Source organism: Medicago sativa, chromosome 6 (assembly GCF_051527215.1).
Source record: "Medicago sativa cultivar Bolivia chromosome 6, Bolivia_mono, whole genome shotgun sequence".
In the NCBI taxonomy this organism is placed as follows: domain Eukaryota; kingdom Viridiplantae; phylum Streptophyta; class Magnoliopsida; order Fabales; family Fabaceae; genus Medicago; species Medicago sativa.
This window is the reverse complement of record NC_140754.1, coordinates 4461814-4477551: the sequence shown is the minus strand read 5'-3', so window position 1 is coordinate 4477551 and position 15738 is coordinate 4461814. Positions and strand designations below refer to the sequence as shown.

At 32.5% G+C, this 15738-nt stretch overlaps 2 protein-coding genes and 1 pseudogene across 3 annotated transcripts; 2 read left to right on the top strand and 1 right to left on the bottom strand.

The window, feature by feature from the left end:
* The first annotated feature begins 1569 nt into the window (after positions 1-1569).
* On the top strand, positions 1570-6835 carry LOC146912200 (ferredoxin thioredoxin reductase catalytic beta chain family protein). The gene is made up of 6 exons (XM_085719769.1): positions 1570-1796; positions 3666-3778; positions 5431-5480; positions 5810-5881; positions 6440-6500; positions 6627-6835. The coding sequence occupies exons 1-6, from the start codon at positions 1700-1702 to the stop codon at positions 6669-6671; spliced, it is 438 nt and encodes a 145-aa protein (XP_085575895.1). The 5' UTR covers positions 1570-1699; the 3' UTR covers positions 6672-6835.
* Positions 6836-7399: 564 nt separating this feature from the next.
* On the bottom strand, positions 7400-8927 carry PMZ (zinc finger (AN1-like) family protein). The gene is made up of 2 exons (XM_085719768.1): positions 8727-8927; positions 7400-7992 (listed from the first exon to the last, which is right to left on the bottom strand). The coding sequence occupies exons 1-2, from the start codon at positions 8832-8834 to the stop codon at positions 7516-7518; spliced, it is 585 nt and encodes a 194-aa protein (XP_085575894.1). The 5' UTR covers positions 8835-8927; the 3' UTR covers positions 7400-7515.
* A 4019-nt stretch (positions 8928-12946) lies between these two features.
* LOC146912198 (U-box domain-containing protein 40 pseudogene) lies at positions 12947-15486 on the top strand (annotated as a pseudogene). The gene has a single exon (XR_015015974.1). The product of XR_015015974.1 is annotated as a U-box domain-containing protein 40 pseudogene (transcript).
* Positions 15487-15738: the final 252 nt, after the last annotated feature.

Below are 15738 nucleotides of genomic sequence, written 5' to 3'. Positions count from 1 at the left end.
TAAAAATAAGGAAGTGTAAAAAACAACAAAATATGTATGAAACACACCTATGTGACACATCATATCATATCTTATTTCATTTTTGTCCTTTGTTTTGATATGCACTTGCATTTAAAATTTCAGGTTATCCAAACTCCAAGTCATTGGACAGATGGGTGAAGTGTGGATAAGAAGATGAAGAGAGCCAAGAGTCCAAAGAATAATGGTTGGTTGGAACTTCAAACTTTCAACGTCAATATTCAACTTCTTTTGTCATGATAACCAAGCAACTACTAGATTTTTTTTACAACGTGTGGCTAGCTTCTACCCTCTCCAACTTTCTTTATTCTTCTACTCCCTCCGGTCCTATTTACAAGAGAAAGTTGACTTTTTAGATACATTGAATAATGTATGTATCTAGTCAAGAACCTAAACTAAATACATAAATTATTTAATGTATCTAAAAAGTAAGTTGTCTCTTATAAATAAGACCGGATGAAGTATTCCATAAATTCAGGATAAATTTATATTTATATTAGTAAAAATTATGATCCCAATTTTATTTTGACTTTAATTTAATCAAATATGCATTAACCTTATAAAAATTTGAGTTTCATGACATTGTTGTGGTAAATTAGTTTTACTATGTTTAATAAAAACTCTTCAAATCGTCATAAAAAATCGCTTTACAAATCGTCATAAAATTAATTTATCATTGAGATTTAAAACGACAAACACAACATAAAACTCAAATACAACTACGAAATCGTAAGTTTGATACGTGAGCAAAGATATCCAACCTAAAAATGTATTGGCAACTTATGATTTGTTTTCTATAAAATTATATAATATCAAATTATCAATCTTATTTTTTTATCCATAAAATTAAATTCAAAATCACGATTAAAATGTCTGAGTTTAGTTACATTCAAATCAGTTTGAGATTGATAATCATCTAAATATTTCATTATAACATCTTTTTACAGATGTTAAAAACTTGAACTCAAGATTTTATGTAAGGAGTTCTATTTCATTAGAAGCAAGATAATTTTGATATCGTTTTTATTCTCCATAAAATCAATCTACTAGATATCCCCGTGAGTTTAACTCAGTTGGTAGGGATATTGCATTTTATATGCAGGGGCCGGGGTTCGAACCCCGGACACTCCATTTCTCCACAATTAAATTGTGTGAGCTATAACCACTAAGCTACTTGACAAAAAAAAAAAAAATCAACCTACTAGATATAGTCCTATTTAATTTTGTTTTTGAGGGAAAATAGGCATATTGTATGTCGAAAATTAAATATAAATATCACTCGAATTCGAATATTCATTTGCAATATTATGAAAGTCTAATCTCATTCAATAACTTTTTTTTTTGTGTTGGTTGGGGTTTGAACCTGATCTTGCATATACTATGCATTATTCCTAACCAACTGAGTTAAACTCTCGACGGATCTTATTCGATACACATAAAGTAACTTTGTGGTACTCTTAAAATATCTTAACAAATACCTTTCATTTATAGATCATAAAAAATAAATAAATTACACATATAAATATATTTAACTCATTTAATATTTTACCATTCTGCACACAAAATCAAAAACCATAAAACACACATCACAAAATTGTATCTTCTGGTTTTTTATAACGAAACTTGATAACCACAGAAACACCATTTTCTCCATTTTTAGAAGAAAACCAATTCACCAGCAATGACCTCTCAAGCTTCAACCTTCGCTGTCTCCGTTTCCTCTGCCCCTTCCCCTCTCCGTCGCCGCCGCAGCACCTTCCCCGTCGTTCGAGCTCAATGTAAAGTTCATTCCAAATTTTTAACTTTTTTCATTTTTTGTTGTGTAATTGATTTTGATTTTGATTTTTTGATGGCCCAGTTGGATTTTTCATGGTAAAGTTTGATTTTTTGAATCAATGTTCTTAGTAGTGTTTGTTTAGTAAGTGTTGTTAATGGTTGGTGTTTATTCATTGTGTTATCCAGAAGATGTTTGTGGAAATGCTTCTGAACTGAGTTTTGAAGTTTTGTGTTTTCATCTTGAAGTTAGTGTATGTTTGATTCTGCGTTGATAAAAATTGATTTATTTGCAAAATTGTTTCCAGCTAAAAGTGAGATGAAAGTAAAATGATTTGCTTTGATACGTTATGTAAAAGTGAGTTGAATGATAAATTTGAGTGTTAAAATCAATTCTAGAATCAAAAACTTTAGTTTTTAGCTTCAAGCAGAATCAATTCTACTCGAAGGTAACTGAACATGTTAGACTCAATTCTACACTTATAGGATCAATTTTGGCCATTCTAAAAGTGAAGCCAAACATGCATCCTATGTTTGGTTCCACGCCTGTGGCAGTCATAATTGATTATGGAGGTGTAGTATATGTTTTGATATGTTTGGTTGCTCTTGAGTAGAATTGATTTTGCCTCCTGAATTGATTCTAACATGAAGTTAAGATTTTTGGCTTTTGAGTTTAAACGTGATTTTTACTATGAAATTTATTGTTCAATTCACTTTTACGTAAATGAATCCAAACACCACTTTACATTCAATTCACTTTAAGTAAAATCAATTCATTGAAAATCAATTTTGTGTGAAACCAATCATGCACTTATTTGGTACCTCGGGAATTGGGTTTTGATGTTGAACTTTATGTTTGTCAAATTTGAAAGCTTTTTTGGGTTCTGGCAGAAGTTTGAACATGTAAAAGGAATGTTGTCAGCTGCACATGTGCAAACCTGTCGAGGTGTAAAATATAATAATAATGATGAAAGATACTGTCAAGTAGTAAATTGTTCTCATAAAATTGTTGATGGTTATAGTTTTGTAAAACAGACACACTTCATATTGAAGGGGTCTGAGTATCCGACGCGTGTCGGACACTCCATTCTGGTGTGGGAGTTTAAAGTACTTTTTTGGACTCGACATGGCTTGGAAGCAGCCAGAAAGACTAACCGGCACTTCAATTTTGGCTGGATATGAAAAAAGACATAGTTGTTACCGAAATATAACTTTTTCAAAATGATGCGTGTGTGAGCGCGCATGTGTGAATGTTAACGGCCATCTTATGTGTCCGTTTATATGCTCGTGCTTCATAGGTTATAAATGATGTTCAATATTAGAACCATCAAGTTAAATACAAATTTGCAGATGATTATTGAACTAGTATGACATGAATTTTTAAGTACGGTAAAAATAATTGGGTCTTGTTAACCAGTGCCCCTGGGGCACACTGGTTAAGGAATCCAAAAATAGAATTTTCTGTCTTGGAACTATAAACTGTCACTTTTCATCAAGTAATAATTACATTACTTTTTAACAAAAACTTACTTCTTTTGGTGCTTAACCAATGCTCCGGGGGCACTGTTTAACATTCTCCAAAATAATTTTTAACATTTTAAGTATGACATTTATTGCTCATGCGCTTTTTGAACTTTCTAAATATATACCGGTCTAGCCAGTGATTCACTGATCGACCAATGACCCATTAACCTAGTACTCTTCTGAGGATGTAACTGGTTCAACATATATAACATTGGTGGAAACTATTGTTTTATTTTAACTTTCTCTGTTTGAATGTTAGTTTTCTGTGGCCAAATTCTGTTGTTGTGCTTTCAATTTCGGTGATTTGATAAAATTTCATTTCTATAGAAATAATGTGCTGGTTCTTTCAGTGGAACCGTCTGATAAATCAGTTGAAATTATGAGGAAGTTCTCAGAGCAATATGCCCGTAAATCAGGAACATTCTTTTGTGCTGACAAAGGAGTAACTGCTGTTGTTATCAAGGTACATTCTCTATCTTTTATCTGCTTGTTTGATTAGCGCACGCTGCCAAATATAAATTGTAGTTTCATATTCCTTTAGTTGTTGATGCAAATGTTGTTGAATCAAGTCTCGGCTGTCTTGCAATGAAACTTTTGAAATTTTGTTGAACGTGAGTCATGGGAGATTCATTATTGTTGGCAATGTTTTGTTTCATTTTCATAAACGGCTTATTTCTACTTGCAATTCTTTTTTTTTTTTTTTTTGTTTTTATTTTTTTGTTTTTGTGGTGTGTGAGTGCAGTTTACATATATATATACACACACACACACACACACATATATTTATACCCCTAGCTGCTACTTGGATTACTATAATATTGATTGTTGAATTCAATTTAGTGTTCCAGATTGTCCTTTCTCAACTTTGAATTCAATTTAGTGTTCCAGATTGTCCTTTCTCAACTTGTTTTTTGAGCTCTGTATTGGTTTCAGATGTTAGGTTTTTCTGCTGATATATGTTTCTAGTTGGGTTTTTAGGATTTTGTAAGTAGTGACAGACCTAGAAGTTTTACGTTATGGGGGAAATACTCACACATAATATTGAAAATATAAATGAAATTCTAGAATGTGTATGTTGAGAGAAGTCCCACCTTTAATCAGATATGGTTTGAAAATGTATTTATTAGTGGTGGATAGTCCTCTCCATAAGCGAGTTTTGGTAATGGCCGAGTTAGGCCCTACCCAAATTTTAAAGTGCCGAAGTATAAATGCAACGAATTTGAAGTGGATGTCAAGTTTCATTTGCCCCCACCACAGTGATAGACGTAGATCTGTCTCTGCTTGTATGATTATCCTGTAATACATTGACGATGGTCGAACCTAATTTAAATTTTTGGAATGGATAATGGTATGCTACTTGCTTACTGCTTAGTAAGTTTTCTGTGAGAACATTGACATTATAGAACACTATACTAATTTATGGGTGATGATTATAGAACACTGTTTCTGCAATTTTATATTGTAATACCCAAAGTACTTTTAGGAAGATTTTGACCAAACACAACGTTTCTGTTTTATATACAGGCTTTTGTCATGTTGATATTTTGTATTAATTCAAAAATCATCTTCCCATGGTACTTGTTTTTTGAACATTAATATCAAACTCACACCCTGTGTGAATTTTGTTTTGATCCCCTGTTTTGATCTTCTGGTTTTAGAGCACCCTGTGTAAATTTTGTTATGATCCTCTGTTTCTTAACGTAAAATACCACTTTTATATGCTCCTAATTGCACAATTGATCATGTGTCAAGCACGAGGAATTAAAATTTCATTAGATTACATGGTTTGAAATGCTGAATGTTGGAATATATACTATCTAGCTTGTTTTGATCCCAGAATTTGCATAACTGAGAAACTAGTTCAGAAAATTTTCCTATACATCTTGGTAGTGGAAAAGCAAATATGGAAATGAAGGGAAAGTTAATTGAACCGCCGATTTTGATATGCTGGGATGAAATTGTACTAAGTTCGAAAATGAGTTTTCCGGATTGTCGTTGTTGATAGGCATATGAAACTTCAGTACTTCACTTTATTCGTGTATGCATACAACTGATAACAGATATTTACTTTGGTAATTAATGTTTCTTACTGATATTGTTTCTACTTTGAAACAGGGTTTGGCTGACCATAAAGATTCGTTGGGTGCACCACTCTGCCCTTGCCGGTAAATACTTCTTGTTTTACCTTGTTGCAGTGTTATTAAATAGCAATTATAGTGACGCTTTACCACTATAGCGTAGCATAATTTTGACAAACCGCTTTTGTTCCGCGATATGCTATTTAGTACAAAATGTTGTGCAATAGGACTATTGTATATTAGAGTTTTAACAACCTGCTATTTTCTGCTATCCAAAATTGATAACACTGCCTTGTTGCAAAGACAATTTTGTGTCTTTATTCTATAGGTTCTGGCAATGTGGTTGTATATTAGGTTTGATCAGTGTTTATGTCTTCTAAATTCCTAAGCTTACATCCAAAATCACTGTGTTTTAGGCATTATGACGATAAAGCTGCTGAGGCTGCACAAGGATTTTGGAATTGCCCGTGTGTTCCCATGAGAGAGAGGTAGGCACATCTTTACTGCTGGCTATTACTTAGTTTCCTTCTCAGACCTTAATTTATCATGTTCGAAGCTACGCAAGTATCAAGTTATGTAATATAACAAGCATATGTTTGTTATATTATGTGATACACTATTGACTACAAAGTATTGTCAAATAGAGACCAAGCAGAGTAAAATTTAAACAAACTGATATTTTCTGGGATCCGCGATTAATGACACTGATATTCTGCTTAAATGTATTGATTTTATTAAAATGGAGAATTGCAAATTACACATTTACCTATGAAACAACTGTATCAAACAGAGGATTCATAGCCATGATCGTATTTTATAATTCATACTTTTGTTATCAGGGTTAGTACCTGAGTGACTTTCTTAGTTTATATCTTGGTAAAAGGCGGTATAGCTTCAGCTCTAAATATGTTATTTGTCAAGAAATGTGGAATAATCAATTAAAAAAAAAGTGAAATATTAAACACGATTCTCTGTAATTTAAGTTAAGCTGTAAATTGTTCCTCCAGAATATTGTTTTCTTAACTCATTGTGGTTTTGTTTGATAGAAAGGAGTGCCATTGCATGCTTTTTCTCACTCCTGATAACGATTTTGCCGGCGATGAACAGGTAATTCTGTGATTCTGTTTGTCAAAATATTGATTTTGATTCTGACACCAACGAAACAACATATTTTGATTTGGAATGTTTTGTTTTCTTCTCGTAATTTTAATGCAACATTTTCTTGCCTTGCAGACTATCACCTTGGATGAAATTAAAGAATCAACAGCAAATATGTAACAAAGATTATTGTGTATCAATGTACTTGAGTTAGCATTTCAAACTGTATCTTTTGAAAAACAAGGGAAGAGAAAGGTGTAACAATATGTATATGTACTGAAAATCACATGCAATTTTTTCATCTGTGCCCCTTATAAATGGCCTAACCCATACTTACTTTGTCACAGATCTCCTTCATTTCATAACTTTCATTTTTTGGCTGAAAAAATAGTTTCATATCTTTATTGATATCGGAAAATTGAAGTTGTTATGGTGATTTATGAATGTAATGTAAGTTCTAACATTCAAATTGCACTTAAAAAGCAATTTATCATTCAACATAATCGTTCTTCAATTAGATTGTGAAATCCATTTACACATATAAATACTTAATTGAATTTTAAACAATCATTCTTAAAGTCAAACAAAGCTCTTGAATTGTGGGCTAGACTTCCACAATGTGGTGAACCAATGAGTGAATCTTATTTAAGAGGTTGTTTTAATGTTCGACGATGCTTTGGAAATGATTACTATTTAGTTGAGGAACTTGTGAGAAATGTTCGACGGTGCTTTGAAAATGATAACATTTAGTTGAGGTAACTCATGAGAAACAAATCAATTATCCGTAAAATCCAAAACACTTCTCGAAACAATGGATTTCAATATCAAACCATTTTGCCTCTTCAACAAAATTGTTGTTGTTTGACTAATCTAACGGCCGAGAGAACGTCTGAGAGACTAATATAGTATTTTCAGATGTAATTTAAGTTTGAACATTAAGATTGCACTTAAAAAAGCAGTGTATCATTCAACATACATCAAAACGAAACAAGAATCCCATGTATTACACATTAACCATATAGAATCAATAAGCCTTAACAGATGGATTACTAGGAGGAGAAGTGGTTGAACGAGATCCAGATTTTTTGGCACAATCTTGACCATTTCTTGAAGCCAAAGCAGCCAGAAACCTATTATTTGTCCTTGCATTTGCAACAGCAGTTGTTGATGAGGAAGATGAATTTCCTCTACTACAAGCATGATCAGCAGCAAAACGGTGCTTGAGGCACACCTTAATGTGGCAAGTTTTACAGACACTCGTGTTAGAAAACGTCAAAATCTCCTTGCAACGCTTCACGGGGCAAGTTGGTTTCTTCTTCTTGCTAGGGTCACACTTCCCTGAACTACGATGTTTCTTTAAGATCACCTCTTCGTTTTCTCCCATGTTGCCTGTGATCTCCATAGACATGGAGCATTCTTCACAAACAATCACTTTTCTGCTGTTGTGGTCTGGTTTCGGACATTCATGTGACTTATAGGATCTATGTTCCACACAAAATACCTGTCATTGTAAATTATGTTAATCACCTTTTCTGTTTCATATTTAGTATCCATTGATTAAGGTACCAAAATTTTTGAAATTGGAAACTACACTATTCAACACATTAACCGACCAAAGTTGGTTGTTTTAGTCAAAGACCAAACTCAGGTGTTTCTGATCAATTCAATCTTACCTAAAGTTTATTAATCACATGAATTCAACCACATGATTTGACACATTTGAATATGCGGAAACATAACATATTTTATTATTTTAACAGTTTGATGGATAATTAAACTCACATCATCAGAAAAGATAAAACTCAATTCCAAATCTTGACCATACCAACATATTTGATTATACTACAAAACAGCACAAGATAAATTGAAATACAAATAAGAACATAATGTAAGTTCCTTTAGTTTTCGCGCGTGCACCTACTAATCTGAATTAATATATTTTTTTTTTTAAGAAGCTAAACTAGTCTTCCAGAATTAACATTGAGGGAATTGAACCTGAGAGGAGCACCCGAAGCCAACACCATCAGGTCAACCCAAACAGGTTATCATGAATTAATTCTTAATTGCTAACTCAATCAACACAATTTCATCTTAACCCTCAGTTTGCAAGAAATAGAGAGGTTTTAGTAATCTAATTTTTTCACGAAATAAGTAAAACCTAATCAAGAATCGTCCAGGCAAGTATATAACTAATCGAAAATTTTGTATAAAAATAATAAAAATAAAAGAACATACCTGTTTGCATCCATCACATGTAAAAGGAAGGAAATCAAGCTGGTGACAATCAACATGCTGGCAATGTTTACCTAAATCTGGAAAAGCTTCTGTTCCACCAGATGCCATAGTTTCAATTTTGAATATTTCTTGTGTCTTTTGTGATTGTTGTTGTGTCGAAAAAATAAAGTTATGAATGAAGAAAAGAAAATAAAGAAGAGTGTATTTATAGGTTTGGAATTGACTTGGGGCATAAGCCAGGACTTGATAGGGGGTAACGTATGTGACACGTTTGTCTAAAACCGAACATTCTAGTTGTTGTTACCGTCCTATTAGGAGGAGTTCTATTTCGGCGTCTACGCGGTTTAAAACAATTTTTATTTCTTTTTCTTTTCTACTTTTTTTATCCACGCTAAATTAAGGTATTTTTTATAGGGTTAATATCTCCAATAGCCAATTGGCATTTGGACAAAATTTGAAGCTAAGCCTTATGGAAAAAAAAATCACATATTTCAAATTTTTTTTTACAGGGTTACTTTCATACTTTGCTCAAATTACAGAGGCTATTTGAGGAATATTTTTTTTTTTTAACAATGTGAAGACTAATTATGAAGAATTTAAAATTGTAAGGGTGAATCTGTTTTTTTTTACAAGGTTATTTTTGAACTTCGCTCAAATTACACGAGTTATTTGATTTGATGTATTGACCTTTTTTTTATTTTGGTGTGCAACATAGTCTCTATTGTTGTGGATTGTTCCACTTATTGTTGATTGTTTATATTTTAATGAAATTTAATTGTTAAGCTATATCAAACATTATCACTTCGCGTTTTCTATTTGAAACCTCTCTTGTCTATCGTCATCAAATGTGTTCTTGACGAGTATGCATCAAATGACAATTTTGATTTCGATGAGGGGCGATTTCCTTGACACAACTTCTAGAAGGTTATGAGTGACACGGAGTTCGTGTCAAAGGAACTTTCACTAACTAGTGTTTGGAATGATATCTAGAGTCTTGTCTTTCTTTGTTTGGACCCTATTTGGGTTTCCAAAAATATATGGTGATTGCTCAATATGCCTCACAGGTTGTTTTTATGAAATTTTAAGCAATTGAGAGGGTGTAAACCTGTTTTTTTTCCTCAATTCAGTCGGTACACAATACATGTTGCACTTTCCAAAACCAATGCTCAACTGGCTAATTGTTTAAACTAACAAGGTTTTTTTTTTTTTTTTTTTTTTTTGTGATTGCTTATTAGTTATTTGGTTAGGTTATATTTGGACTTTGTGAAAAGAACGTAGTAGTTATCTTTTTAATTATAAAAAATCAACTTCAGATCAATTATTAGGTAAAGTGAAAATTCAGGTTTGGAATTAAATCAAAGATTAAAATCTTAAAGTATAACTTAAATCATTGGTGAGTTAATCCACTTGGTTGTTTTGTTTTCGTGGGTAATTGATTGCTCTCTTTTCTAATTCTTTACACACATTGTGCTATAATAATGTTAAGAAAAATGCTTTAGTCATACACGAAAAATGCTTTACACACATTGTTATGTTGAACATCTTCATTTGAATTTGAACTTTAGTCTTAAAATAATGATGAATGACGATGAACTTTTTTTTTTTTTTTTTATAAATAAGTTATACTTAAACTAAATATATTTTTACCCCAAACTGGATCAATAAGAAGATATTATTTTAGAGCTACTTACCTCACTAATTCTTAAAAACAAAACCCTTCCATATTTACTCATACAACGAAAAAACACCCTTTTTTTTAACAAACCATTATTCATCTCCATCCAAATTGAATAAATCCAAACAAAATAACTAAATATAGTAAAATCATCTCGAAAGATATGCAGTCAAACTTTTTAAAATATAGAAAAGTACTATTTTCAATACAATTTTTTTCTTTTTTGTTTTCTTAACTAGTGTCTTAGCATGACCCTTTTAAGAATAATCGAGTGGGAAAAGAATCAATCTATTTTATTTGCTATAAAGTTCAATGCTAAGATATAAAAGCCTATATATAAGGTTCACGTACAAATTGTTAGTATTATTATTTATTTAATAGCCACAAAATTACTACATATATTAAACCCAAAAGGAAAACACGATGTATAGTTCTCTGGACGTGAATGGTGTGGGACATGAAAATGCAAAAAGAATCAATCACTTTTTTGCAAAGTGATTGTGATATCTAATAAGTCCAGCCTACAAGACTACAACTCTCATAAAGGTTCATATCATTGTGCTTAGTGCATGCTGCAGAGACTTAGCTATTAAGATTGCAATAATTATATGAAATTGTGGACTTAGTTGGAAAAACAATTTCTTCATGCTAAAGCATTATGTTTGTCTAATCAATCAAGACAATATTTGACATGTTTGTCAAAAAAATAGAACTACATTTGCAAAGTGCAGGTAGGGTCCTAGTATATGTGGTATGTCAGGGTGGTAAGAGATTCAAACTCTTTCAACAAATTGTTACACGTAATTCTCATATTGTAAATTCTCTAATAAAGATTAGCCATTCTTAAATGATGAGAGATACTTCATATCTACAACAAAAAAGTGAATGTGAGATAGAAGAAAGACAAAAGAAACATCGTTTTATTTTAACTTTTGGTTCTTGATTGCGGATTAGCCTCAAAGGAATACATAGCATTGTCCTTCTTTTTTTCTCTTTCACTTAGAAAATGTCCAAGCTGCTAGAGCTTCCTTACTCTATTTGGCCATAATTTAGACTCATTGGATTCTACTTTACATAAATTTTCTAATAAAAATATATTAAACATCCCCATACATGGATGTGAGTGGAAGTGCACTTAGATGTTATTTCTCTTAATTAAAGTCTCGGATCCGAACCTTGTGAATAAAAAATGTAGTTTGTAAAATAGATCATACCTAAAGATAGTTTAGCTAAGTTTTTTGACAAAGATTAGTCATTCGAAGTTGGTGATACTCTACAACTATAATATTATTAACAAAAAAAGGCTAACAAAAAAGACCGGTGGAAAAATTGATTGATAAGGGGTTTTAGAAAGACTAAATGACATTTTCTCCCGTCAAATTTATAAGAAAAAACAACTTCTTAGTTTCATTGAATCACTAATGTATTTGGTCTATAAATGTGATCAGGTACATTAATTATTCAATAAACCTAAAAAATTATTTTTTGCTTATAATTATGACCGGGAAGTAAGGTTTTCTTGAAAAATTAGGAAGCAGAAACCAACTTTTATTCATAGGGAGTACTATATTATTGTTTCATAAACTCAATTTACAAGTTTTTTTTTATATATAAAATATGTCAGTATAATTGTAAACGGACTCTTAAACCGGTTTACAATTAAATATGTTATGGTTAGGAATCCAAAACCATATTAGTGGTTTATATATGGATACGGTTTGGTCGGTCAAATATCCGACCATGCACACCCCTATATCCTTGCCACTTCAAACAGGGAAATGTTAGGGTTCTTCCAAATCACTAATGTGTTTCCAACAATAGAAATTTAGAAACACTATAAAAATTTGCATATTATGGTTATTTTGATTATTGGCATGTTATAAACGATGTAGGCCATTGCATAGTTTTCATTGTTCAAAAATGAGAAAAATGCCAAAGTTGTTCTAACACCATAAAGCTTGTAGAATTCAGAGGTGTCATTTTCTATTGGCCCTTACGCATCTGTGCTAAACTTTTACAGCAAACAAATGTCTGACCAATTTGAAGAGTTGACCATCATGAAGAACTTAAAAAGAAATAAAGCCAAACACCATTTCTCTCTCTCTTTTTACTTTACAGGTTAAAGCAGAAATTAAACATAATACTCTAAAATCTACAAGAGTCACAATTCATCAACCATCTTATTAATTAATCGCGATCATTGATTTGATATTAGACAATTTAAATTACACAATCAATAAATTAGTTTTAAACAATTCCGATCATTAATTTAAGATCAAATAGTTAATATCAATTTCCCAATTATACACACACAACAATGATAATCTTGTCTAAAAGAAAAAATGATAATAATTAACAAACCTCATTGTTTCACATTAAACTTAACTAATGAAAAGATAAATACCAACTTATAAGGCATTTGTCTATTTCTAAACTTAAAATTGTTATGTGCACACTTCATAAGTAATCTTTAGCATTCTTATGATGTATATGTTTTTTAATGAGTTTATCACGCAAGGAGTTAGCTAGAAGGAAAAAATAACTTAACATGCTAATGGCTTAAAATATGAGTTTCTTTGGAACATAATCACTCACCTCATAAGCTTTTTACATTTATATTTTCATAAAGCAAAAGGAATCAATCAAAACTCTCTATTCCCCCCATAACCTTTCCTTCAACTCCAACACCAAATCATCATCATTTTCCTCACACAACCATTCACTCCTTTTTTCTTTCCTCACCCAATCAGCACGTAAAAAGCCAATACACTAACATGCCCATGCTTCCCCTCAAATCATTTTATCTCTTCTTTCACAATCAACCTTTCCCTTTGTCTTAAAACTCTCTTCTACTCAATATCATTCAAAATTCTAACCTCAAATTTTCAAGACCTTAAACAATGGAATCTCCACTCTTCCTTAACCTTGCTCTTATCTCTCTAAACAACTTGTTCTTCACACTCACCCAAAACCAAAAACACAAACTTCATTGAGATACACAAAAACACAAACAAGTTGAAACCATTTCATGGAGATTCACAAAAATACAAATAAGAAATGGGGAAGTACAAAAAAGGAATCAAAATCATTAGAACCAATTACAACAACTACTCCAAAGATGAAGTGGAAGAAAATGATGATTTTCTTCAACACAACAAAAACTACCCAAAACCTAAACCCACCTCAAGAATTTCTATGCCCCATTTCTGGTTCTCTCATGTCTGATCCTGTAATTGTCTCCTCTGGCCATTCCTTTGACCGAACCTCAGTCCAAGCCTGTAAAAATCTCAACTATACCCCCCAACTTGCTGATGGCACCACCCCAAATTTCACAACCTTAATACCAAATCTTAACCTCAAATCCTCCATTCTCAAATGGATCCAAACACAAACCAAATTCCAAACCAAAATCCAAACCAACCAAAATCTAACCACAACTGAAAACCTCGTACTCAAACTTATGTCTTCAAAACAACATGAACAGAATCAAAACAACCTCGTACTCAAACTAATGTCTTCAAAACAACATCAACATAATCAAAACAACCTAGTATCAAACAGAAACGACAAAGAAGAAGAAACACGACCAATATCAATGTTAACACCAAGAAAAACCTCGTACTCAAGCTCAGAGGAATCTATAGCTACTGTCACGTCATCATCATCAACAAGAACAACACCACCACAGCTTCAAAGTTTCTGTTACTCTTCACCTTCTTCATCTGAACTTGAACCTTCAACAACACCAGAAGAAGAAGAAATAGTAACAAAACTCAGAAACCATGAATTGGTTATAGTAGAAGAAGGTTTAATCTCACTCAGAAAAATCACAAGAACGAATTTGGAAAGTAGAGTTCAACTTTGCACCAATAGGGTACTATGTTCTTTGCGTTATTTGATTGTGTCTAAAAATGAGGTGGTAAAGGTCAATGCACTTGCTTCATTGGTCAACCTTTCACTTGAGAAAGTCAACAAAGTGAAGATAGTTCGGTCAGGAATTGTTCCACCGTTGATCGAAGTTTTGAGGTTTGGATCGTGTGAATCGCAGGAACATGCTTCGTGTGCGATGTTCAGTTTGGCGCTTGATGATGATAATAAAACTGCGATTGGTGTTTTAGGTGCTCTTTTGCCTTTACTTCACGCGCTTAAATCAGAGAGTGAAAAGACGCGCCATGACTCGGGTTTGGCTCTTTGTCATTTGTCTTTAGTGAGGAGTAATCGGGCTAAGATGGTTAAGCTAGGGTTTGTTTCGGTTTTGTTGGGGATGGTTAAGTCGGGTCATATGATGGATCAAGTTTTGTTAATGTTGGGTAATTTAGGGTTTGGATCGGATGGTCGGGCTGCTATGTTGGATGCAGGTGTTGTGGAGTGTTTGGTGGGTTTATTGTGTGGGACCGGGTTGGAGTCTGAGTCGACCAGAGAGAGTTGTGTTGGGGTTTTGTATGCATTGAGTCATGGCGGGTTGAGGTTTAAGGCGGTGGCGAAGGAGGTTGGAGTTGTGGAAATGTTGCAAAAGATGGGGAAAATGAAGAGCGAGAAGGCTAATGAAAAGGTGAGGAGGATATTGGAGGTGATGCGAGAAAAAGAGGTTGAAGAGGAGGAAGTGGATTGGGAGGAGTTGCTTAACTCAGGGTTCAGTGGTCGAACTATGAGTCGACTCAACAGTGGATTGGACGGGTCAAGTGTTAAATCGGATGAGCTGTGAATACATGAGAAATTTTCTTTTGAAGTTTTTTTTTTCAATGTGATTATTAGTTTTTTTTCTTTTCTTTTCAAGTCAATGTTGTTGAAGTTTACTTGGGTAGAAATTGGAGATTGTGGTACTTTTTCTTTTCTTTTTACAATTTTTCCATTGTTTTCTTATTTTTTAAGTTGGGTGGAGAATGGAAAAATGAAAATACTCTTTTAATTGAAATACTTTTTTCAATTTTTATTTTGGTTTGTGTATATGGAAGGAAAAAGCAATGAATTCTTAGTTAAATAGGTGTGTTGAGGTTGTAAAGAGAAATAGAGAATGTGATGTTATTCATGGTGGAATAAAAGAAGATGAAGATTAATAAAGTTGAATTTTTTTGGAGTAGAAAATGCTAAGGGATTGTTGGTGCATAATATGCTTATGCTAACACTTTATCCCTTCAATTAATAAACGTTATAGCTGGTTATGCTTCCTTTTTATCTCTACCTTTTCTTTTTCAATTCTTTTGCACTTGAATTTTAGTATGTGAGTGGATGATTAAAGCTCAAATTATACTTTTTTTTTGTTCTCAACTAATTCCAACTAGATTAGTGGTTCTTTAAGAATCATTTGAGCATAATTGATTTAGTTTTAAACATATT

What these genes read in the sequence shown, in the direction of transcription:
- LOC146912200 (XM_085719769.1), top strand. Translation starts at nt 1,700, where the DNA reads ATGACCTCTCAAGCTTCAACCTTCGCTGTCTCCGTTTCCTCTGCCCCT. An exon ending in CCCCGTCGTTCGAGCTCAAT is followed by an intron (nt 1,797 to 3,665) that starts GTAAAGTTCATT and finishes TGGTTCTTTCAG; the next exon opens with TGGAACCGTCTGATAAATCA. An exon ending in GCACCACTCTGCCCTTGCCG is followed by an intron (nt 5,481 to 5,809) that starts GTAAATACTTCT and finishes ACTGTGTTTTAG; the next exon opens with GCATTATGACGATAAAGCTG.
- PMZ (XM_085719768.1), bottom strand. Translation starts at nt 8,834, where the DNA reads ATGGCATCTGGTGGAACAGAAGCTTTTCCAGATTTAGGTAAACATTGC. An exon ending in CATGTGATGGATGCAAACAG is followed by an intron (nt 7,993 to 8,726) that starts GTATGTTCTTTT and finishes TTACAATGACAG; the next exon opens with GTATTTTGTGTGGAACATAG.